Here is a 25,054-nt window from a genome sequence, read left to right as displayed (position 1 = left end):
CAGCAGACCTCTCCTGTCCCACCACCTACTCCCCTCAGCAGTGTATTTCAGTCAATCCGGCTGTTCCGTTCCCCAATCTGTCTCTGGTGAATCACCCCCCCCTCCATCTCTGACTTGTATCCCAGTTCTTGTACGCATAAATAAATAAATCACTTGCTTTTTTTTTTATAAAAAGCAAGTGGTAGGGGTTGTCAGAAGGTTTCGAAAGTCCTTAGTACTTCCACTGCACAAATAATTCAATAAACATTATTGCTTAGCCTGGAAATATATAAGCTTTGCCTCTAATGCTAGGTAATTTGGGTATAATTTTCAAACATTTATTTAACTTTCCATCATTTATCCAGTAAATATTTACCAAGGTTGCTACATAATACCTTACCTGAAACATAAAAAGAATCAAAGTTTTCATTTAAAACGTTTCTTCTTACTCCCTGAAAACAAAAGGTTTTGTTGTTTGGAGATATTATCTACACAAATAACAATTTATGTCTGAAAACAAACTATGAGATGCCTATGAAACTGATCAAAGCAATTTAACTAACAGAACTGCAAGAGAAAACCAAGTTATGTCTGCATGGGAAAATGTAATAAAGTATACCATGTGAAATAAGTAAGAATTTTGCTAGCTCCACCAACCCATTTACCAGATAATCATTTATTTGCTGTGCTTGATAAAGATTACTATTAAACTAGCTACTAAAACTTAACAGACAAGGAAAAGGTAACCAACAGAACTCTACACTAGCTTAATCTCTAAAGAAACGATATGTATTCATAGTTTCTTTTAAAGAGAGTCTTTATTTTAAGGATTTTTACACTAGAGAATCTAAAATGTGGTAAAATTTTTTTGGAATTTATTGACCTATATTTAAAAGGAAATGTTGACAGAGACTCACTGGAAATAATCTGAACAAGCAGGAAAATACAGTTAATACTACTTAAAAACTACCAAAATAATTCTAGGACATATGGTTTATCCAACATAACAATACCTTTTAGATGCTGTCATTAATGTGAAAATTGACTGCTTATTTATTACTTTTTGAAACACATAGTAGTGTGTAACTAACAATATTCAATAACTTCTGTTCTTTCCTGAATATATAAAAATTAAAATGCCAATTAAAAAACTAATATATCTTCTCTTTAAATGTTTCTTTAAATATTTTCATTCAACAGTGGTGTCACTTAAAAGAGTTTCCATTCAAAAATAAAACAACAATCCACCCAAAGGGAACTGATAGTCTACAGTGTAATATTACATATTGTAAATTAAAGAGTTCAGGAATGCAGCAAGGACATTTCTAAAACATGTAACAGACAAAACTCATAGAAGATACATGCAGTAAGTTCTACTAAGCAGCTGGCCACAGAACTAGAACATTTGATAATTTTACTGGTGACTTTCATGGGATTCCAGATGTCTCCAACTCAACTTGAACTCTCATCTTACGCTTTGTATTTGGCTTTTCCAGTTTCACTAATGACACAGATGTGCTATTAAAAACAAAAATCCAGACATTCACATTAGAAAAATGTATTTTGAAATGAAAGGCAAGAGCAGTATTTTGCATATCTTACACAAATAGCATTACACCGCCAGGTTTTATTTATTAAGATGTCTGTGCAGGGCCCTCCCTGGTGGTGCAACAGGTTAAAGCACAGCATTATGAAGCTATCGCAGCCACTGCAGCGGGAGTGTGATCCCTGGCCAGGGAGGTGACCAACAGGGCACTGCAGACCTATCTTATCCTGCCTACTGCTCCCCTCAACAGTGTATTTCACTCAATCTGCCTGGTGAGTCTTCTCAACCCTTGCACCTCTGACCTGTTCCCCAGCTCTTGTATGCAAAAATAAATAGGTGTTTTAAAATATATATATGAGGTTTGTGCAATCTTAATCTTCATGCGTGTTCATAAACTCATCCTTGGGAATCCTTCTCCAGAATAGGAGGCAGGCATTCAAAGGACAGGGAATTAAAAGATTTCAAGTAATTCATTCATTTTTTACTTACAACCTTATCTATCATCTGAAATAATAATGGGACAGTTATTTTAAAGCTATTCAACTATTTCAGCCAGCAAGAAGTGTCACCCTAGTCTGGCCAAATTCCAGCTCTAAGGACGTTTGCACTTGACTACAGCTTTATGTGACTAATGGGAACCATCAGTCTGTTCAAATTATGAGGTGCTGGAAAGAAAAAACAATTCTTCTCTTTAGTAAATCTTTATATGGGTTCTGAAAAATGAGAATGAGAAAGAGAAACATTACTTACATTCAAGTCCCTGAAGTATTCATTATAGTCAAGGGCATATCCTACAACAAACTTGTCTGGTATTTCAAATCCAACAACTAAAAAAAAAAAAATCAAAATACATCATGTAGATATAGAAAACATCACTTTCAAATACAGTATTTGCAAATGTGCATTTTCTGCAAATTTTCTCTGAACTAACCAAACCATTTCATATAAAACTTGTCTGTGTTTGGTTAAACGACTGACACAAAGTAATTCACTTACAGTCTGGTCTATATCCAACACTTCGAGGGGTCCTTTTCACCAGCAAGCTGTTAATTACAAAATGTGACATGTGACATATGGGGACATTACAAAAGAGACCATTAATGTTCTGCAACAGAGTTTCATTCGCATTTTTAACACACCCAAAGAAAGGAGGAAACAAAGCTAAATCACTGGTCAGGGGCAGCAGTTAATTCCCACTACAGATGAGGCCCTTCGGTTGATCTCTACCTCAACACAATGGACTGTTCTAAGAACTGCACAATGACTACCATCCCACCATCAAAAGGCAGATATAATCAGGAGAGTGAATGGGTAGGGAAAGCCAAGTAAGCACAGGTGAAAAGGTAAGTGTTTTCAGTCCCAAATCTGAAAATAAACTCCCTAAGCCACAAAGGATGAACATCACCTTTTAAGACTTTTCAGATGTGGCTTACAAAAAGGAAATCTGGGTTAAAATATAACTAGCATGCTAAATAAAAGAGCTAGTGTTTATTTTTGAGAGCAAAAGCTAAGGGGAGATGAGTCAACAATAACAAAACTAATTTTGTAGCCTAAATGCCTCCTGTTGAAAATTTTCAGCCATTTAAAAAAGCTACAGTCAGTGCTTTGGAATGCCTTTACTTGCATTAAAGGCTGTCCCAATAAAATTTATGATTTCATCCTTCCTAGGTAAATATAAAGAGCTGTAAAGAATCTGAAATGAGTCTCAATCTTAGCTGCACATCAGAATCACTTGGGAGCTTTAAAAAACAAATAAAACTCAGATACCCAGGCCACACCCCTGACAATTACATCAGAATCACTGGGGATAGGACACAGACTGGTTGTTTTTGTTTCTTTAAATGCTCAAGTGATTTCAATGTGAGGCCCAAGTTGAGAACCACTCGCCTAAGCTGTAGACTCCAAGGGCTCATGGAAACAAATCCCCTATGATTCTCTTTCATTAATTAGAGGTTACACATAGACTCAATTTCCATTGAGAAAAAAAGTAACAAACCAATCATAGAAAAAGCCATCCCTCTGCCTGAACTTACTCAGGAACACCAAAGAAAAGGTATGACTAAACTCAGTGCAAGCTGCACTAAAAGTTCAGGTGACTCAGCACCTCATATGCCCATAAGTATGAATGCTTAATAAAGTCGCACCTGCTAAGGCATGATTTTAACTCATCTTTGAAGCAATTCCCATAATTTAGATGCATAATCACGGCAATGAAGATATACAAGCAACCAATAAGCCAAGAAAATATGCTCAAAATTACTGATCATCAGAGTAATGTAAATCAAAACCACATATCAAGCCCACTAGGATGGCTTTAATTAAAAATTAAAAAAAAAAACACATATACAATGAGAAGTACTGGCCAACACATGGAGCTATTAGGACCATCATATATTGCTGGTGGAAATGTAAAAAATAGTGTAGAAGCTTTGTTAAAGAGCCTGGCAGTTCCTTAAAATGTTAAACATAGAAATACCATAGGACACTTAGTGATTCAACTCCCAGGCATATACCCAAGAGCTGAAAACAGGCATTCAGACAAAAACATATACAAATATTCATATCAACACTATTTACAAAAGCCAAGGAGTATAAAGTCAACTGTCCATTAGCAGAGGAATGGATAAATTTATCCATTGGAATGGAATTTGTTCAACCATACAATGTAATATTATTCAGCCATAACAAGGAATAAAGTGCTGATATACAGTATAACGCTTCTTTGACTTGACATATTTTCAAGTTGAAAATATTAAAAATATGTCATGTCAAAGAAGCCAGATGTAAAGGTTTACATATTATAAGTCCACTTACAAAAAGTGTCCAGATTAGGCAAATCAAGAGACTGTCTGGACTGTAGGAAGTGGGCTAGTGGTTGTCAGGGGCTGAGGTACAGGGTGACTGCTAATGGATAGAAGGTTTCTTTGGGGACTGATGAAAAGGTTATAAAATTAGGTTGCAATGATTGATACACAACTTTGAGAATATACTGTATACTTTTAAGAGTGGATTTTGGGTTATGTGAATTGTATCTCAGTTTAAAAATTGGATAACCATTTCCTGAACCAGCTACACATAATATGCTAAAGATCTTACTACTCTTCCTACACTCTAAAAGACACAATTAAGCAGCTGCTCACTACTAGATTTATTACATTTTAAGAGTCAGCAGTACTTTTCAAGTTTAAAGTACTTTCAAATACATTATCTCCCTTGAATTCCACAGCTTCCCTCTAAGAGCAAGGCAGAGCAATCACCCCTGCATAAAAGTGAGTAAACACCCAGAGAGGTTATATGTGGAGCAGCTTCTTAGGTAAGTGGAGACAAATGCTAGACTGAAACCCCAAGTCCATAGCTCTTGCTCACTCTATTACTCTGCCTGGAATGTGCAAACTGGAAATGGGGCAGGAAGAGCCTCAGCTATCATCTAGACCATACATTCCCAACAATGGCCATAAGGCACAGAGAGCCAAACTGGTTCTCAGCAGAAGGGGAAGAGTTTAAGACATTTCAACTCAACCTTACCTAGCAAAACCTTATTCTCTAGTATTTAATTTCTCTTGGTGGGATTAGAGTAGCGCATAAGCAGCACTGACGCTGAACTCATGAAGATACAAGAAACATATGCAGGATCAGTGCTACACAACACTATGGTGCTACACAACACTATGATGAAGAGGCTATAATTGAGGACTTTCTTATCAGCTGGTCCATTTTGGAAGGAGTTGTATTGTGAGGCAGCCTGTGGATAGCTTACTGCTTTGAGAATGTTGTTAATATTTTGATCCTCAGTTTATACGTATTCACTACATCATTACTGTATGAAGTACTATGGGGGGAAATGTCACATTCTCAATGAATGTCTAGAAATTAGTTCATTTTCAACTGTTGACTCTTGCTTAATAACTATCAGTTTGGGATGGCTTTAAAAAAAAAAATATATATATATATATATGTAGGAGCTTTCCTGGTGGCACAGGAGTTAAAGTCTCAGCACTATCAAGCTATCGCCAGCCACCCTGGCATGAGTCAGGTCACCTGCAGGGCCGGGGATCGAATTTGTGATGAAGTGGCTGCACTAGATTCATCGTGCTGCACTTTAACCTGCTGTGCCACCACAAATGGTGTCCCTCCTACTACCTCTTTATACACAGCCATATCTACCTATCACTCCCTAACCCCTGGCAACCACCAATCTGTTTTCCATATTCATAATTTTGTCATTTTAAAAGGTGTATGTATACATAGAGTCATATAGCATGTAATCTTTTGAGATTGGCTCTTATCAGCACAATTCCCTTGAGGTTCACTCAGGTGGCTACATGCTCATTATGTGCTTTTTTAGTTGCCGAATGGACTTTACTCATTCACATAATGAAGGATAGTTTGATTTTTCCAGTTCTGGATTACTACAAATTGGTTTTATGTGGACAAAAGTTTCCATTTCTCTGGGATAAATGTCCAGTAGTGCAACTGTTAGGGTCATAAGGTAGTTGCATGTTTTGTTACTCAAGAAACTGCCAAACCATCTCTAGAGTGGCTGAAACATTTTACCTTTCAATTAGGCAATAGTTTTGTTAATTTTCAATTTAACTCTTAAGTTAAAAAACTGATATAACCATTCTTATCCTGGCATTGAATAAAAAGAATAAGCTTTATACTTACACTTTCTATTTATAAAATACAGATAAACACTACATGCATAAAGATACACAAACGTGTATGAAACTAAAATTTCACTGCAGGGGAGCAGAGTAAGAGATGAGGAATAAAGATGGAGGAGGACCAACATAGGTCACTCCACCAATAAAATAATGGCCTAGGTATTCTTTGGGTAGTTCACACCCCCGCAACATCTCTCATTAGGATGTCCATCTCAATTCCACAGTATATTCTAGGAAAGAGGCACAAAAGAATATCTAGAGGAGTAAACTATATTTGCCACAGTAGATTGACATTTAAAACCCCAGAGCATAGAGAGAAATACAAAAGATGTTTACTGAGTCTTATTTGACATCACAATACTTTTTGAAAACAACATTTACCCTTACAAAAGAGCAATTGCTTAATGCTTTTCAAATGAAAAAATATATCCTATGACAAAATGTCATACGTACCTTGCAACCTTGACCATCTTTGGATTATGCTGCTTGACCAAGGAAAGCAAGGTTTGCATTGTTTTGCCAGTATCAATTATATCCTTTCAAAACAAACAAAAAAACCACATTTTTAAATGGTAAATAAAACCATCATAGCTTTAAATTTAGTCATTATATAAACACAAAATATCAAAACCCCATGTAAATTGGAGTAATGCCAATTTTCTCACAGCAGTAATTCTCATCATAATTCATACACTGAGATATCCTGGAATCTAAATCATCTGGCTCTGAGTAAACAGTAGGAATGCCACTTCCTTAGGACTAGATTTTATAGATACTAAAAGGTCAATGACAGCAAATTTAAAAATATATGTGCAAGTATACACGTATGTGTTTTATTAGATTTGTGGTTCTACCCTTCATTGTAAAAGGTGTTTTAGATATTTTCCCCCTTAAGTTCAAGATTGGGATCTTCTTCTCCCAACTATCCAAGGTTAACAGATCATACTTTGAGAAACAATGCTTTATATTATCTTAAAAATATCCAAATTAATATGGTTTTACTATATAAAACAATCTTACATGAAAGTGACTCTGGGCCAATTTAGTTAAAAGCAGGAAACTATTCAAAACAAACTCATCTCTAATTGGAAAAATATTCCTTAAGCCACAACCCCAAAGTTCTTCAACAGAGTCCTTCAAATGGTATAAGCAGTGCTGTACAAAGTGGGATCTATGAGTCATCAGAAACATTAGGGCTCAGACTTGTCAAAATGCAGATTTCTGGCCTGTGGCAGCCAGAAGTCTAATGGCCCTAACACTCTTGCCCCTACTGTACGCACCCAGCATATGCCTCCCCGTGAGTGTGAGTGGAATCTGTGAAAATGGGTCAGACAGCCTCTTCCATGATTCACTGAGTTATGTTACACAAGATCCTCCTACTGGTGTTGAATTCAACCAAAAAGTGAGAAGGCCATGTAATAGACAGGACAGTCATTAGGTTCTGGGAGCAAGCTCTGGCCAACAGACAAAAAAAATGGGTCCTTCAGCCCTATAACTATACAAACTAAATTCTGCCATCAACCAGGATGAACTTGGAAGAGCTGGGAGTCATAGGTAAGCAAGATGTCACAGCCTTGATTCAGCTTGATTAGACCTACAAGCAGCTGACTCAGCTAGACAGTAGTTGGGCTTTTGACTCACAGAAACTGAGATAATAAAATGCATGTGTTAGGTAGCAGTACCTAAGGTAAATGAACCAATTTATTAAGTAGAATGAATGAATCATCTACATTGGAAAAGAGCAACCAGTTCCTGAGTATGTTCATAGATATAAAGTCTCTGGGAACAATGTCATTTATTTTTTAATCTATAATCTGATGTTTCTTAAAAAACAATAACAAAAATGATTTGGGGGATTACTGCTGATTATAACAAAATATATTTTACACTGGTACACACATACAACAGAAGTATAAATAAAGACAGGCATAGGAACTATTATACATATATATGCACACACATATATATGGGAATGATATTAAGTTCAGTTGTTATACTTCTGATAAAGAATGGAGCTTTTGCTATACTATGATGTTTAATTTTCTTAAAATCACTCTGAGGTTAGAAGCAAATAAGGCAAAAAAATATTAATAGTTTGTGGTAGGTACATGGCTGTTAGGTATATTCTTTCCTGATCTCAAAGTATTTTATAATTAAAAAGTAAATGTGAAAGATCCAAGTGAATTGAGGAATAAGAAGTGGTGTTGGCTTTTGAGCTAGATCTGAAAAGATTCAAACATAAGAGAAAGGGGGGAAGAGCATAACAGGTGCAAAAAAACATGGAGGAAACAGCAGAAACAACCTAAATGCCTATAACTGGTGAACAGTTACATGTTGTATATTCCTGCAATGAAATATTATTCAGCAGTACAACATGGATGAATGCAGAAAACACTGAGCTAAGTGAAAAAGCAAGTCACAGAAGCTATATATTGCATGATTCTAGAGATGTCAAGTAGACCGGTAGTTGTTAGAGGCTGGAAGAAGGGAGAATGGGGAGTGGGTTATGAAGATGTCCTACAATGAACTATGGACATGCAGTGAATAGAAATCATTGAACTGTATAATGTAAATAAGGAATGGTATGGTATGTGAATTATATCTCAAAAAATTATTTAAAAAAGGAAACAGAAAGGGGCCCTCCCTGGTGGTACAACGGGTTGGCATGCAGCACTGCAAGCTGGCCACAGCCACTTCAGTGAGTGTTCAATCCCCAGCCCCAGAGGTGACCCACATGGCGTGGCAGACCTCGCCTGACCCGCCTGCTGCTCCCTTCAGCAGTGTACTTTGTCGATCTGCCTGTTCTGTTCTCCACTCTGTCTCTGGTAACTCCTCTCACCATCCCTGCACCTCTGGCTTATACCCCAAGCTCTGTATGCACAACTAAATAAATCTTAAAAAAAAAAAAAGACAGGGAAAGAAAAATGGAGGTACAGGCTCTGGGAAAAGTACAAAGTGTAGAGACCATGAAAGGAAGCTACTGAAGAATGCAGATGGTGGTAAGGTTATGATGGGGGCCACACTGGAAAACTCAGACTAAAGAATGGGAGAAATAACAGCTCAGCAGGAGGCATATCAGAGCTATGCTTTAGAAATTTAGTCTCCCATAAAAATATAAAAGAGTGATTACAGACAAAAAGACAGTAATAAGTGATAAGGGGGGAAAGTATGGAAGAGGAAGGGGCACAAGATTTTAGGGAAGACCAAATGAGAAGGTGACTTATAAGTGAAGACCACAAGAGTAATTCAAGAGTTTTTCCACCTGAGTGTGCATCAGCATTATGCAGATGGTAAAAGTATAGCTTTTTTTTTTTTTGATTCAGTAGGTCATTTGCATTTCTTACAAGTTCCTGGCTGATCCTGGCTGATCCTGGCCTAAAGATCACACTGTCAGAACCAGTAAGCTAAAGGAAGTGAAATTCTGATCTTTTCACTTACTAGATGGCAATCTTGGGAACACTGCTTAACTTCTCTGCTTATTTCTTTAACACTTAGAATAGTGCCTGGCACAAAGGGAATGCTCAATAAAATGGCTGTTGTTACATGCAAAATACTGAAGGATATAATAGCAAGTAGAAAATAGAATAAAAACAATAAATATTGCATAAAATACAACTTAGCAAGACACGTGTTTTAAAATAAAAAAATTCAAGCCAAAAAGAGAAGGCTAAGAAGTATACCAAAATGTTTCTACTACCAGTAAAAATAAATTAGGATGTATTTTTTTACAAAATAAAAATCTCATTCCTACATAACATAAATCCACCATTAAAACTGATGAGCAGGTTTTGGCTTCCCTGACTTACCTTCAGGACTGTGCATACTAAGTTATGAAATCATAAACACTATATTAAAACTAGGTATAACTTACTTCAACAATCAAGACATTCTAGGAGGAAAAGAGAAACAAAAATCAGTACAATGAGTCAGTGTTTACAATCATATATCAAATCATATCATAAAACATTATAAGGAATTACCCAAACTCTTAGGGTATTTTACTATATCAAACTTTGATGTAAACAAGTGGGTCATCTGTTAGAATTTAGTACTCCTTAATATAAAATTTTCACTGCAATGGAATTTTTAAAAATGAAATTTGACATATATAATCATTTAACGATTAATTTTCATTATTTAAAGAGACATCTATTCTTGGGCAACTCATCAAAATTCTCTGGGTCTCAGTTTCCCATGTGTCAAACAAGGAACTTCAACTATATGTCTTCGAACCTACCATTCTAAGAAGTATAATTTGTAGAGAAATTTCACTATTATGCACTTAACTTACCATATGGAATCCAATTCAAAACCCATTTTTCCATTAAGTTGAAACTAACTTGCATTTTCTGGATATGATCATATTTTTGGACTAAAGAATTATAACCAATGCTTCTTACTTGGTTTCTACTTAGAACTTTATAGTTGGAAGAAATCTTAGAAAATACAGTCTAACAATTACCTCCAAAATAAAGCAGTGTCCTATCTGCTGTTATGCTAGTTACTGGAATGAGGTAGCATTTCACACCGTGATTATAATCATTGTCACAGAAGATTCATGCTTACTGATTATTTGTAGTTCTTATTTCTCTGTCATATACCTATAGGCTTCAGAATTTTATTGTTCTATATATTCTTCTAAGTCAGTGGTTACCAAGGTAGAACACATAAGATTAATTCACTTGGTTGTAAGAAAGAAATACCAGTACAGCTTAGTGAACAAGTAAATATAGACAACTATAGCCTACTAGAAGCCTATTGTACAGGCAGGAAAAAATAACTTATTATTCAAAATGGAACTCAAGAAAAAAAAAGACAAAAAAACTGGGCCAATCCAAAGGTATACAGCAAATGAACAATATGTCTCTTAATTTTATGAGACTCCATTTAATCCTAATTAAACTAAACATATAATAATGCATTTAAAAGTCATGTTCAAATGAATGCCAGTAACATGCAAGGGGTATAAGATTAGAGTTAGACTTTTCTTGGTTCAAACTGTGGCTCGATAACTAACTGAATGAACTTGATTTTTTTTACTTCCTTCTTTATAGAAACAGGATAATTATCTTCTTTATAGGGCATTAACCTCAGGAGGATTAACTGAGGTAATAGTAATACAGCATAGCATGAGATATGTAAGAAGTCAGTTCCCTCCATCTTCATATCTTAACCACCCCATTTCTTTTCATAGATAATTCAATCTAAATCTTTGGTAAAATTGAATCTAATCAATCAGTGGGCTAATAATTGTTACACTACCTACTATGAGGTTCTATCTCAACATTTTCTTTACCCTAACTAGCATTATCAGGAGGGTAACATTTTTCCATCAGTTAACTGTGGCTCACTGCTGCAATGATTTACAATGATGAACAGAATTATAGTGTGAAAACAGCACAGAGACACTGGGTTCTTGCCTTAGCTCTAATATTAACTAGCTACACAACACTGATTAACTCATATTCATAGTTTTCTACTATTATGAGACAGTTTATACAAATAACTGTGGAGATTTTGGATATTTGTCCAATACAAAATTATAGTACCTAGCATATGACCTCAATACTGTTTTAAAAATAAAAGAATGAGCATTGCCACCATTACTTTATGTAAACTAGCTACATCCTTACAAAATGAGTCTTAGAGTTCAAAGACTTGCCTAAAATCATAAAAGTAATCAAGTGGTAGAAATCTGAAGAGGTATTCCTACGGCTCAAAGGCCATATTCTGAACCACAATGGTAAAAGGGGGCAAAGTATTTATATACATATATCTCTGCACAGATAGTGCCCCCCAAAGATGGAAGTCTAAATAACCTACAATCTTACCCCAAGAGCTTCACCCAATATATGTGGCTTTAACATGACTATCATGAAAAGAAATTTATTTTTTTAATAATGTAACAGTTTATTTTTGCGCAATTTTGTGCCTTTTTGCATCTCAATTGTAATCCCCATGGGCTTCCTACCACCAATTCACCCATGTGTCATCACCACAGTCCAGTGCACTCTACCCCCCATTTTTGATCCCATTCCCCAATTAACCTCCGTAAAATGTCTGTGGTATATAGTTGTTCGTTATTATTATTATTTTCTCCCTGGTTGAAAAGTTATTTTTAAAAGGATACTTTTTAAGATCAGAGGGCTACACCATATGGCAGGGCCACTAAGTGGGAAAGGCAAAATCAAATGAATTACAAAAAGACTCTGAAGATTGCTTCCAGCAGTAAGAATTGGTAACAAAAATAAAAGGCTTCAAATGACTTCTAAATATGGGCAAAGCAAAAGAAAAGGGAAGGAGGACAGGTCAGGCAGTGGTGTATAGAATGGATAGGAAGGAAAAGAGCCAGCAGATTGTAACTTCTCCTTTTGAATTTTTCAAAGATGTTGAGGAGGAAACATTAGTTGGGCATGACCCTGACATGGGACCACAGAATTCGACACAAGTCTTGTATGTAAAAGTTTCCTTGTAGATACTGAAGAAAGCTGTAGCATTAAAATCTAAGCCAGAAGAAAAGTTTTGGAAATAGACCTACATTCAAATTCAAACTCTACCACTATGATTCTGAAAAAGCCCTTCAACCTTAGTTTCCTGATCTGTAAAATGGGGATAGCATCAACACCTCAGGATTGCTGCGAAACTATCACGAGGTTATGCCTTTCTATTTGGCACAGTGTATGTAAGTAAAAATAAATAAATGACAGCTTGAAAAAAAACAGCAAGAAAAATATTGAATCGTTTCACTCATAGCAGGAGTATAAGGGGAAAAAAACCCAATGGTAATAAAGTAAAAATTAAACTCAACAAACAACTATAAACCAGAGACATTCTATGGGAGTGGAGGGGGGAGATGGACCAAAATTGGGATGAGAAGAGCACACGGGACTATGGTGATGGCACAGGGGTGAACTGGTGGTGGGAAGTCCATAGGGATTACAACCAAAATGAAAAAATGTACAAAATGAAGAATTATATATCTATATATACATATACATACGTGTATATATATATATATATTTAAAAACATAGCTTTCTGTCATTTATCACTGTGTAATCAAAAATCATTTCCATGTATCAGAAGATTAATATTAAAAAATCTTTTTTTCTTTATAGTTTTAAGTTTTTATTTATTAGTTTAGTGAAGTACTATTGGTTTATATCCTTGCTAATGTTTTGAAAGGATTTCCCCCTTCAGATGTCACCACAGCATAACCACCATCAAAGCACCCATAGTTCTACAGCATAGTCCTTCCTCTCTACTACCTCAACCAGCTGTCTACATTCTGATATACTTTACAAACTCTACAAGATTTCTTAAAATAACAGCATGCTTGAATGCATTTAGTGTTCTAACTGCCAGAAACTATTGTAAAAGCTCCATATGCATTATTTCACTTAATCTTAACTCCCAGTAGCATCCCCACCTTACATAAGGGTGACAGGGGGTTAAATAGCCTACTGAAGGTCACACAATTAGGAAGTACTCAGTGAGCCAGACTGTGAACCAAAGCTGACAGGCTCCAGAACCCACACTTTCAGCCACTTCTTCTATACTTTTTAAGAGACTATGAGTCTATTTTTTAAAAAACTGTTCTGAGGGACCCCAAATTAGATTCTCAAAGATGCAGATAGCAGTATGTGACAATATGAGCACTTAAGTTTAAGGCTAGATTCTGCTACCTCCTTGCTATAGGACTTAAGGAACCATATGCACATTAGATTGCTTCCCAGGGTCAAATAACCCCAATTTAAGTGCATAGGTAACTATGAAAACTATCCTTTAATGACTGATGGAAAGTGCACTGTTACTCATAGACTCTAAGCATAGTGGTATAAGTGCCTTTTTTCCCTCAAGATACACACCTTTCCAGTTAAAGTTGAAAGATCATCTCCACCAATTACTTTTATGTCCCCTGTCGACTGGTCATTCTAGTGAAAAAAAGAGAAGAAAGATCTAAGTACATATATCCTTATATGTACCTACACCTCAAATTATCAAAGGGAACTAGAGTACTTAAGAAGTTAGATAACTAATGTCATTATGATATTCTAAATGATACAAATTATAGCAAGTATGTTTACAGAAATGAACAACTAGGTAACTTTCAACTAGAGATTAGTAAAAATTAAAAATTCCTAATCAGTCACTACTGACTTCATGTTTGTTTTTTTTTAAGATTTATTTATTTGTGTATACAGAACTGGGGTACAGGCCAGAGACTCAGGGGTGATGAGAGGCTTCACCGGAGACAGAGTGTGGAGCAGAACAGGCAGACTGACGAAGTACACTGCTGAGGGGAGCAGCGGGCGGGTCAGGAGAGGTCTGCCACGCCATGTGGTCACCTCCGGGGCAGGCGGGAATCGAACTCATGCGGAAGTGGCTTTAGCTTCTCAGTGCTGTGCTTTAACCTGCTGCACCACCAGGGAGGACCGACTTCATGTTTTAAGGAAAAATAGCGTACACCCTTTTCAAGTGAGTAGTATCATCAAAGTCATCCATCTTCACACATGGTCATTTCTGAACCATGAGGGGACTTATTAGCATGACGGGTGTCAGGGTCTGGTCCTGGAGTCAAGCAAGTAGCAAGGTCTGATTTTTATCACAATCATCCCCAAAACCATTTCTCTGAAAAGTCTAGCTCAGGCCCAAGTCGTCTTCTGCTTAGTCTTAGGAAATCAGGTCTGATCAGTAGTCCTTTAAGGCATATTTCTTAGGTTCCTAGTTTTCTGCTATCATCAGAATCCAGTAGAAACCCTTATAAGAAAGGAAAATGATTTATACCCACAGTAACTGGTGGACATAATAATCATAATTTGGCTATGCTGGATTTAAGACAGAAAATTGGGGTAAAAGAGCAGATAACTGGAAGAACTTACATTTGCCTTACCAGAGAGCAAACCATACTATACAGCTACAATTACAAGAATGCTGCACTAGCACAGCAGATAAAGAGATCAAGGAACACAATACAGTCCAGAAACAGACCTGGAAATATATCAGGATTTAGTATATGATAAAAATGGTATTTGAAGTCAGTAAGGAAAAGATGAATTATTCCATAAATGGGTTTGATAAACTAGTTATCTATTTGGGGAAAAAATAAAGTATGACCCCTACCTCACAGCATATATACAAATAAATTCCAGATGAATTAAAATCTAAATGTAAAAAATAAAGCCATAAGCAGACTGAAAAAAATGTAGAATATGTTCACATTCTAAAAAAGGATAAAAACCTAGGCATAACATGAGCCCAAACTGAAAGAAAAGATCTGTAACAAATAATCCTATTATATACTATGATCCAACAATAAGAACCTGATAGGAAAACAGTGAATTGATACAAATGGGTAATTCACAATATAAGAAACAAATACTAAAATAATGTGATTCTACAGTCCTTTTATGCTGCAAAATATAGACCTAATGATATAAGTTGGCAAAAGTAAGGTAAGTTACGCACTCTTGCTGATGAGCATATAAACTGGTACAACTTCTTAAGGAAATGATATAGCAATACCTATTAACATTGAAATATCCACATCATTTGCCCCAGTAATCCCACCTCCAAGAATCAGTACTAGGAAAATACAAGTACACAGAGGTATATATAATTGTTTACTCTCTCAACTGTTTATAGTAAAGCTGAGACAACTAACCTATATTTTTAAAAAATATTTATTTATTTATGCTTACAGAACTCGGGTATAGGCCAGAGGTGTGGTGGGTAAGAGGATTCACCAGAGACAGAGTGAGGAGCAGAACAGGCAGATCTACTGAAATACACTGCTGAGGGGAGCAGCAGGCAGGTCAGGAGAGGTCTGCCACACCATCTGGGTCATCTCCATGGCTGGAGATTGAACTCATGCTGCAGTGGCTTTGGAGAACTTCATGATATGGTGTTATAACCCACTGTGCCACCAGGGAGAGTCCACTAAACTATATTTTAATAGGGAACTACTTAAATTTAAGTGCATCTGCACACTGAAAACTTAATATGCATCTATTAAAAAAATCTAGTAAACTACACACATTGACATAACAATGTCAATTAAAAAAAACACTAACAGAATGTGCTGCCTAGGAAACCGCTTTTGTTGACTAGTTTAAAAAAATTATAATAGCAATGGGGGGAAAAGACTTTAATTTTATATGTTGTTGTTTGTGTTATTTTCTCCATATGTATGTTGAGATAACACTGTATGCAGTGTTGTTTCTGGGGGAAAAAAAAGGTCCAAAACCATTCAGTGTGACTTCTGACAGCAAAAACCCTTGAATGTTACTTAAGAAAATCACAAATATCCTTTAATTTTAATTAACTTAAAATTCTTACTTTTCAAACGTATAGAATCAGATTAGTATTAAAAAATATAAATAAAACCTGAAGCTTTATATCAGTGAATTACAGTAGATTTACACTGTAAATAGAATTAAATAGCGACATCTTCTGTAGTAATTTGATATTACAGTCCAACTCCAATTGACCCTTTCTTATAAATGTCTGAGAACTACAGTATATGTAGTCATGATAACCTATAATTAAAAGATTAATACAGTGTAACAGACATGAGAACTCCTAGTATGCAAAACACTGAAGCTCTAAGTTCCATATTCCTTTTCACCCCAAGGTTTTTATCTTAAGTCTATTTTGAGGCTTCTTTTCATGGAAATATAAATTGAGGTTACTAAAGATTCATTTCAGAAGGTTACAGTTCACTGTGCAAGAATACAGGTGTTAAGTGCCCAAACTGCATGCAAATGGAATCCATGCATCAATTACTCCACCAGAGGGATTTGCTTCCTTCCTTATGCCCCCCTTCCTTTCAGCCTGGAACTAGTTCCTCAATTTATACCTGTTTCATTACATTACTGAGATGACAGGACTAGCATAGGAAAGGTGAGTGTCCCCTACTTCCACCCACCTTAGTGTTGCTTTTCCTTCTTCTCTACCGTCCCATCTCATCTCATTCTTCCGAAAGCCCTTCTGTTCTTAACTGAAGAGTAACTGTCCACTACATAAAATCCCAGAGAAAATCTTTGGGTTTATAAACACATACCTGTATTTTCATTTTGTCTACCTTTCTCAAGTTGGGGGGGGAGTGAGAAGGGTAATGAGGAACTTTGTTTATTTGCTTATCCCTAGGAATTTTGAAAACCTCTAGATAACAACAAGAAACTGGAATTTAGTATAGGAGTAAGCAAAAATTCTATAAAATATGTAACAAGTGAACTGCAAAAAAACTGCTTGGAACAAGCAAGTTGGAACCTTAAAAGAAGGCTACAGAGAAGCCAATCACAAATGCTGGGTTCCTAAGAGAGCATGATAAGGCGTAATACAGAGGTAGGAAGTTCATACTTAGCACTTTGTGGCTTAGCACTATCTAGCCTGATTTTTGTAATGAACTTTAGATCATTCTTTCAGGACACTAGAATGGAACTTTAGGGAACAGCCATTCCCTCAACATCCAGTGAGGCCCCAAGTCTACCACATTGAATCACATTTTCTCTTCACACTATTACCTCAACCACCCTCTGACCTTTAACAGTTTTCCTGTACTCTAAATATCAACAAAATTGAGAACATCAGAATCATATTTAGAAGCAGACTGCCTCTCAGATGAAAAATCATAGCGACCTGGTTTGCTAAAAATATATGCATAAAAAAATAAGCCTGGAAGAAAATACACCCAGGTAATAAGCTAATTTATTCACTTGTACTTTGAGTTCTTACAAAAGAACATACTGCTTTTAAAAAAAAAAAAGGCTATTGTGTTTTTTAAAGCATTTTTTAAAGCATGCTGCTGAAGCAAGGCCTTTATCGATGACCTAACCCCTGTACTATCTAATACAGCAGCCACAAGGTCATGTGGTAATTTACACTTAAATAGCTTGAAACTAGATAAAATAAAAACATTCAGTTCTGCTGTTGCACAAGATATTTCAAGTGCTTGACAAGCAACATGTGGTTAGTGGCTATATTAGCACAAATACAGAACATTTCCATCATTATAGAATGTTGTCTCCAACAGCACCTAATTAAATCAAAGATACCTTTCATCACAACCTAGTATCTAAGATTGAAGGGTTAGTGCTGCCTTAATAGCTGGTATTTTCAAGTACCCTGTTTACAGACCTTCATGCTTTCATTCTAGATCTAGTTCAGGATTAGGAGTTTATGAAATAAATTATGTTCAATAGTACCGCTTTTCATGGCGTGAGATAGTTCCTTGCTTATACAAGATGACTGATCTGTGTTTCCTGAGTGAATTGATTTCCTTTACAAAATTTGTGTTCTCACAGAAACAAACACTTCCTTTATGTTCTAAGTATCGATGAGTTTATTTAAAAAAAAAACAAAAAAAACCTCAGTTTCCTGACTGAAAACCCACAGGCCAGGGCATTAAAGTATACTTTTAACCCTAATTTTATTAGTTTCCTTTACCATGAAAAATACACATCCTCATTCTTGTCGATTTAAACTGAACAAATTCTATAGTTTCAATTCAATAAGCAGAAGAAATGCATGAATCAATATACTTGTGATAGAAATAAGTTTGTAAAAATAAGCTTTTGTCAATAAAACCAAGTGATACCTTACCTTGAATTAAATTTCAACTCGTGGGGGGGGGGTGGGGGGAAATGCTTACCTCAAAGCAACTCCCATGCAGAGAAAACAGACTGAAACCTATTGGACTTTTGTAAGAAGAGAAACTAAGAAATGCATTTTCTTCTTATTTTTCTTTAATAAATCACTCAGCTACCTTCTTAAAAATTACAAATTACTATGGAGTATCTTTGACATATTAAACAGATAGCATAATCAAATTATGTCCATAATCAAGACCAAAAATTACAACTTTATGAATCTTGACTACAACTGAGGGGGGAAAAATCCCATAATTGGAAAAATAAATCCTATTTGCAGGCAAAGCCACTGATTAGTAGGGAATACAGAGTTAATGGCCTGGATTCAAACCGAAGACTTGTATGATCTTGGGCAAGTCACTGAGTCCCTTTGCATACTTCATGGTTCTCCAATATATGGGAAGGTAGTAATTTGTAACTAAGAAAAAAAGGTTTTCTATAAGAGTGCAAATGCTCAAAACAATTTTACTTTAATATAAGCCATTTAGTCTGAACACACTACAAAAGAGGCTAATTTCCCTTTTACGTAAGGCCCACACAAAAATATTTCCACAAAAATTTACTTCTTTGACAACTTTTCTTCCCAAGGCATCATTTCTTTATTAAACTATTTTAGTGGGGAAAGAAATTACCACAGAATTAAACTTATAGTGGGGAAAGCATATTTGCATATTTATGAATTATTTCATTTTTCTGACTATCACAGACCCTTAGGGATAAAAAAGATCATTGACTATATAGTACCACATGTAATTGTTCTAAGATACTCATTCAGAGATATTTTAATCTCTGAAGTGGATGTATTACAATTGAAAGCAACTTACCACTAAAATTGACAGTGTTTTCATAATTACAAAAAAATAATGGTACAAAAAATTATAATAAGGGACTCGATAGCACAATGATTAACGTCTCAGTGCTATCAAGCTATCATAAGCTACTGTGGCATTAGTTCAATCCCCAGCCAGGGAGCTACCCACAGGGCATAGTAGACCTCTCCTATCTCACCCACTACTTCCCTGAGCAGTGTATTTCAGGCAACTGCCTGTTCTGCTCCTCACTGTCACCAGTGAATCCTTTCACCACCCCACCTCTGACCTAGAACTCAGTTCTTATATGCATAAATAAATAAATCCTTTTTTTATTTTACTTATTTATGGATACAGAACTGGGGTACAGGCCAGAGGTGCAGGGATGGTCAGAGGATCCACCACACACAGAGCGGGGAGCAGAACAGGCAGACAGAAGAAACACACTGCTGAGGGGAGCAGCGGCCAGGTCGAGAGAGGTCTGCCACGCCATATGGTAACCTCCGGGGCAGGTGGGGATCGAACTAATGAGGAATTGGCTCTGGCTTCTTAGCGTAGTGCTTTAACCCGCTGCGCCACCAGGGAGGGCCAATAAATAAATCTTTTAAAAAAGGTAATAATACATGTTAAAATCAGTGGTCTCTTGAATTTAATGAAATACTGTATTGGAACTCTTAGGCCATCTCCCGGGTAGGCAGTAAGCAATAGTATCCTGCCTTTGGACACACAGATAAAGGTACTAAGAAGGTCTGACTGGTTGGTAAAAACAGGACCCATTACAGCGCCTCCCTGAGGAAAATGGTGAAAAAAAACTGGAATCAGCCAGCATGCCAAGTACATTTGTTACTTTTGGGGCAAAGCCAAAATGAAGAGGTGAGTGGTGGGACTCTGTCACTGTGCTTCCTACATGAAAAGGGTGCCTGGACCTACTTGCCACTTCTGTCGTGACAGTAAAGTCTGCCAACAAAATAATGAGGTAATAAGAAGACCAGTAGAAGCTTTACCAATTGAAACACTGTTCGCCTATAATAAATGAGCTAATTTATGCAGAAACACTTAAGAGAGCACATAATCTATAACACATGTGTATATACAGAGAAAAAAATTCTTTGAACTATTGAAAACTGGTAGTGAAAATTAAGATAACTTAATTCCTTTATAATTTTCTGTGCTTGTATGCTTTTATAATAAGCATGTACCTTTCAAGTAAAATATATTCAAATTTTATTTTTAAGAAAAACAGTTGTTGCTCTTTATATATTTTGGGGATATTTAATAGTTCAAACAGCATTTCTTTAGGATTACTACAGATCAGTCGGCATTTAATTTACTATTTAAAACTGGTCAAGATAAGCATGTAAAAGTGTACTACCATCACTGCTGCGAACAATTTTAAATTTCCATTTTATAATTTTATGAAATTAACTTGCTTGTTTTTAAATATGTATATGTGAATATTTTCCATGACAAGCTAAGAAATATTAAATAGGGTAGAAACATTACTTCAAATCAACAGAAAGTTTATAGAAGATCTTAATTTCTATTGTTTAGCAGTAAATCAACTCAGGATTTCACATGAAACAACTGATATATTTTTCTCTATGTGAAAATCAACTTAATTGCGTTTGTTTAAGATTCCATGCTTTTATTATTTGAGGAGTTAAGCTTAATAAACCTGTAAGACCTTAAACTAAAACTATTAGTTTAAAAACTGAAAAATGGAAATGGGATAAAAAATGTCAGTGTTTCTGTACCCCCATGTTTATTGCTGCTTTATTTACAATTGGAAAAACATGGAAGCAGCCCAAATGCCCAAAAGTAGATGACTGGATTAAAAAGATGTGGTACATATATACAATGGAATATTACTCAGCAACCAAAAAAGAGAAACACATGTCTTTTGCAGCAACTTGGATGGAGCTGGAAAAGATCATGCTGAGTGAGATAAGCCAGAAAGAGAAAGAAAAATACCAGATGGTTTCACTCATAGCAGGAGTATAATGGACCAGGCGAGAAAATAACAAAAATAATGAACAACCATATACCAGAGAAATTTTGCGGGGGTGGAGTGGGGAATGTGATCAAAAACGGCGGGGGGGGGGAATGCACGGGATTTTGGTGATGGCACACGGGTGATTTGGTGATGGGAAACCCGCGGGGATTACAATTGAGATGGAAAAAAAAATGTACAAAATGATGTAAAAATAAACTTTTGTAAAATAAAAAAAAGTCAGTGTTTCTACTGATTCAAATTATGCTTGTAACTATAAAATGCTTTTAAAGACAAAATATTAAAGTTAATTCCCCTCATTTTTAAAGGAGTTTTATTTCCAAAGAAAGAACATTCTGTGCAAATCCTCAGAGGAATAAAGTAGACTTCATAGTCATAAGTAACAAAATTGATATATGAAAGGAGATGGTGCTTAAGATCAAAAAGTAATCATATCATGGACTGTAAGACCATGTTCCCAACCTAAGAATTAATACCTGAAAGGCTGAGCAACTATAGTGATAGCAATACTAGCTAGAATTAAATGTTAGTGTAAACCAGAAAAAAAAAGTATACATACAGATTTAATTCTGAGTAAAACCTCCAATTTTGTGTTTAAACATCTTTAATAAAAGCAAGACTGAAAAAGTAAAAGGAGCTTATAAATATGAAATACTAGTGTGATGTATGAACATAAAGGATATTAATGAGTTAGGGGAAAAGTCTGATGGTACTCAAATGGTTGCCTAGTCACCAACAGGACTGATGAAAATGTTGAAAAGGTCAAAGTCTTGGGTCATTCAAATAAACAATTTATGGAGAGAATAAAGGTTGAAAGTTTTATTCACAATAAAAATGTAAACATAGGCATGTTTCAACAAAGATGTATCATAATAACTGATTTCATGGAATAGCAAAGACCAGACATTAATTCTAAATTATGAAGATACTAGAGAAATTCTCTTATTAAGCAAAGTAGTAACTCACAGGAATTACATGTCAGCACATACTCAGAAACAAAGTCTGAACTAACAAAAAGCAAACAGTTATAGGATCAAAGAAAATTTGGTAAAGAAATTTTTATGTGAGGATCACACTTATTGTGGCTCATCTCCACGTCAATATTGTTTATCATGTCAAAATTATCACTCATTTGAGACTGTGTGGCACAGGCGCAGGAACTGTAAACAAAAAGTGATTTCTTCCGCGTGCCAATGCTCTCACTCCATATGTGCTTTCTAGGAAACAAGTGGTTTACTCACCTATTTAATAGAAGACCTAACTCCATGACTATGAAACCCTTGACAAACCAACCAATCCTGAGAAGATATTTGTCACCAGTAAGTATAGTCAAAAAAGTAACCCCTAAGTTCAACAGCAATTCTTGAAAGGAGTTTTAAAAAATCCAAATAAAACAGAAACCTTTACAATAAATATATATCTATTTGAAAAAAGGTAATATTCACTTGGTGATAAATGAATACATCAAAAACCTCATTGTCACCAAGAGAAATGAACATGTACAGAGTCTATAGAAAATTACAGGAAAACCTAGTTGTTATTTAAAAATATATTAAATATACTTACACAGTAGCTCTTCAGCCTGATAAAATCTACAGTCATAGGGATGGATCTATCACTATTTCTGTTCAGTGCTTTGATGTAATCCAACAGATCAGCAAAGAATTTGTAGCCCCCCTTGAGCACACAGAGGGCTACAATGTGATGGCCTCCCATCTCCTTCATCACATCTCGGGCAAGTCGCTCAGTCCTGCAGAAATAAAATAAAAAATTGATTATCATAATAGGAATATATTGAGACTTTATAACAAATATCCTAATGCATCAAACTGCCACTAAACACATTCTTTGACCTCATGAAGTATATTTCTGCCTCATAGAGATATAAAAAAATTGCAACCTTTTGGGGGTAATTTTATAGTATTAAAACATCCAACGAACATCTTCCCCTTGATTCAGAAATTAAGTTAAGGAAATGTCCAAAACATACAAAAGAATGTTTGCTCCCTTCTAGAAAAATCTGTAGAAGCAAAATAATGGAGGTAACTTATATGTCCATCAATAGAGGACTAGTTGAATGAATTATGGTACACCCAGAAAATGGAATGCAATACATCCTTTAAAATATAAGGGATAGCTGTGGACGTACTACTATGAAAAAAGTCCAACAAATTTTAGATCTATATGATAGTACATATTTTTATGTTAGACTACATCTGTATATTTGCATATAGTACATGTGCATAGCCAGTATATAGAAAGGTAATATATCAGATAGAAAGCAGAGAGGCAAGAACTTTACCCTTCTGATTTACAGCCTCCGTAGTTAGATTATTTTAGAACACACATTTTAAATATCATAATTTAAAAATCAAGAATACAATAGCCAGACACACAATGCAAGCATTTAAACACCAAGTAAGGTTTTTTTTTTTCCATTGCACCTCATTTAGGGGAAATTTTCAACCTAGATGTGCCTAATAATCAATATCTAACCTTGTTTTCATGAGATTCTACCTTAACCCAGTACCTTGTTCAGGGTTGAAAAATCAAAGAAAAGTGACTAGAGTCCATTCTTCTAATCTCCCTTCATGGTTTATTTTATTCTACTCCCCCACAGATTCCTAGAGCACCATGACTTATATGGGGTAATTAACAAGCCAGTATTCTTCTTTTTTGGTAACAAGGGCTTTGAAAATAGAAAGTATCTATTATTTAAGGAGCTGCTCTAGTTTATGTTCATATTTTCAAATACTAAAAACAATTGCTGACACTTGAAATTAACAGAAAAAAAAATCAAAAGTTTCAATTTAAGACCTTACTAACCTGTCCATAATTAGTCCATGAGGAATAAACACCTTTTCCAAATCCTCAGCATAATGATTAGGTATACAAAATAAATCTAGGTCATACCCTGGTTCATCATCACTAATCTGAAAAAGAAATATATTTCAGTGTAAGATTTCAGGGCACAAATACTTGATAGGATTTAGATACTGAAAAACATTAACCTATCTGAGATCTTCAGAGTGAGATATAAAGAATTTTTCTGTAAATCTGTAGGCATGATAATTAATTATAGTTATACAAGAAATCAACTACATGTTTTAGAGATTAATAGTTAAAGTTGTAAAAGTTAAATTCCATGAAATGAAATCTCCTGTAGTTTAGCAAAAAGAAAAAAATCTGAAAGAGTTAAGACAAATGTGGCAAAATTTTGATATTTTAAACATGGTGATGAGTATGATATTCATTATATCATTCATTCCAATTCTGCATATTTGAAAACTTACTTAAAATTTTTTAATACACAATAACTTAGTAATTTAAAACATCACAGTGAACAAGAAAAATGGCTGTTTCCTATCCCAAATCCAAATAACCCCTCATCTCAAAT

At 35.3% G+C, this 25,054-nt stretch overlaps 1 protein-coding gene across 1 annotated transcript in view; it reads right to left on the bottom strand.

The window, feature by feature from the left end:
* Positions 1-840: 840 nt before the first annotated feature.
* The window catches only part of HPRT1 (hypoxanthine phosphoribosyltransferase 1), a 30,467-nt gene continuing 6,253 nt past the window's right edge, over positions 841-25,054 (bottom strand). Inside the window, exons 2-9 of the mRNA XM_004685824.2 lie at positions 24,484-24,590; positions 23,224-23,407; positions 14,056-14,121; positions 10,061-10,078; positions 6,643-6,725; positions 2,522-2,568; positions 2,276-2,352; positions 841-1,497 (exon numbers count right to left, since the gene is read on the bottom strand). Of these exons, the coding sequence (XP_004685881.1) occupies positions 1,450-1,497; positions 2,276-2,352; positions 2,522-2,568; positions 6,643-6,725; positions 10,061-10,078; positions 14,056-14,121; positions 23,224-23,407; positions 24,484-24,590 (630 nt within the window). The 3' untranslated portion in view covers positions 841-1,449. The remainder of the gene's footprint in view (positions 1,498-2,275; positions 2,353-2,521; positions 2,569-6,642; positions 6,726-10,060; positions 10,079-14,055; positions 14,122-23,223; positions 23,408-24,483; positions 24,591-25,054) is intronic.

The sequence above is a fragment of the Condylura cristata genome, unplaced genomic scaffold (assembly GCF_000260355.1).
Source record: "Condylura cristata isolate star-nosed mole 26May11 unplaced genomic scaffold, ConCri1.0 scaffold00019, whole genome shotgun sequence".
NCBI classification, from domain to species: Eukaryota; Metazoa; Chordata; class Mammalia; order Eulipotyphla; family Talpidae; genus Condylura; species Condylura cristata.
The sequence above is the reverse complement of the archived record's forward strand: the minus strand, read 5'-3'. Positions and strand labels throughout refer to the sequence as shown.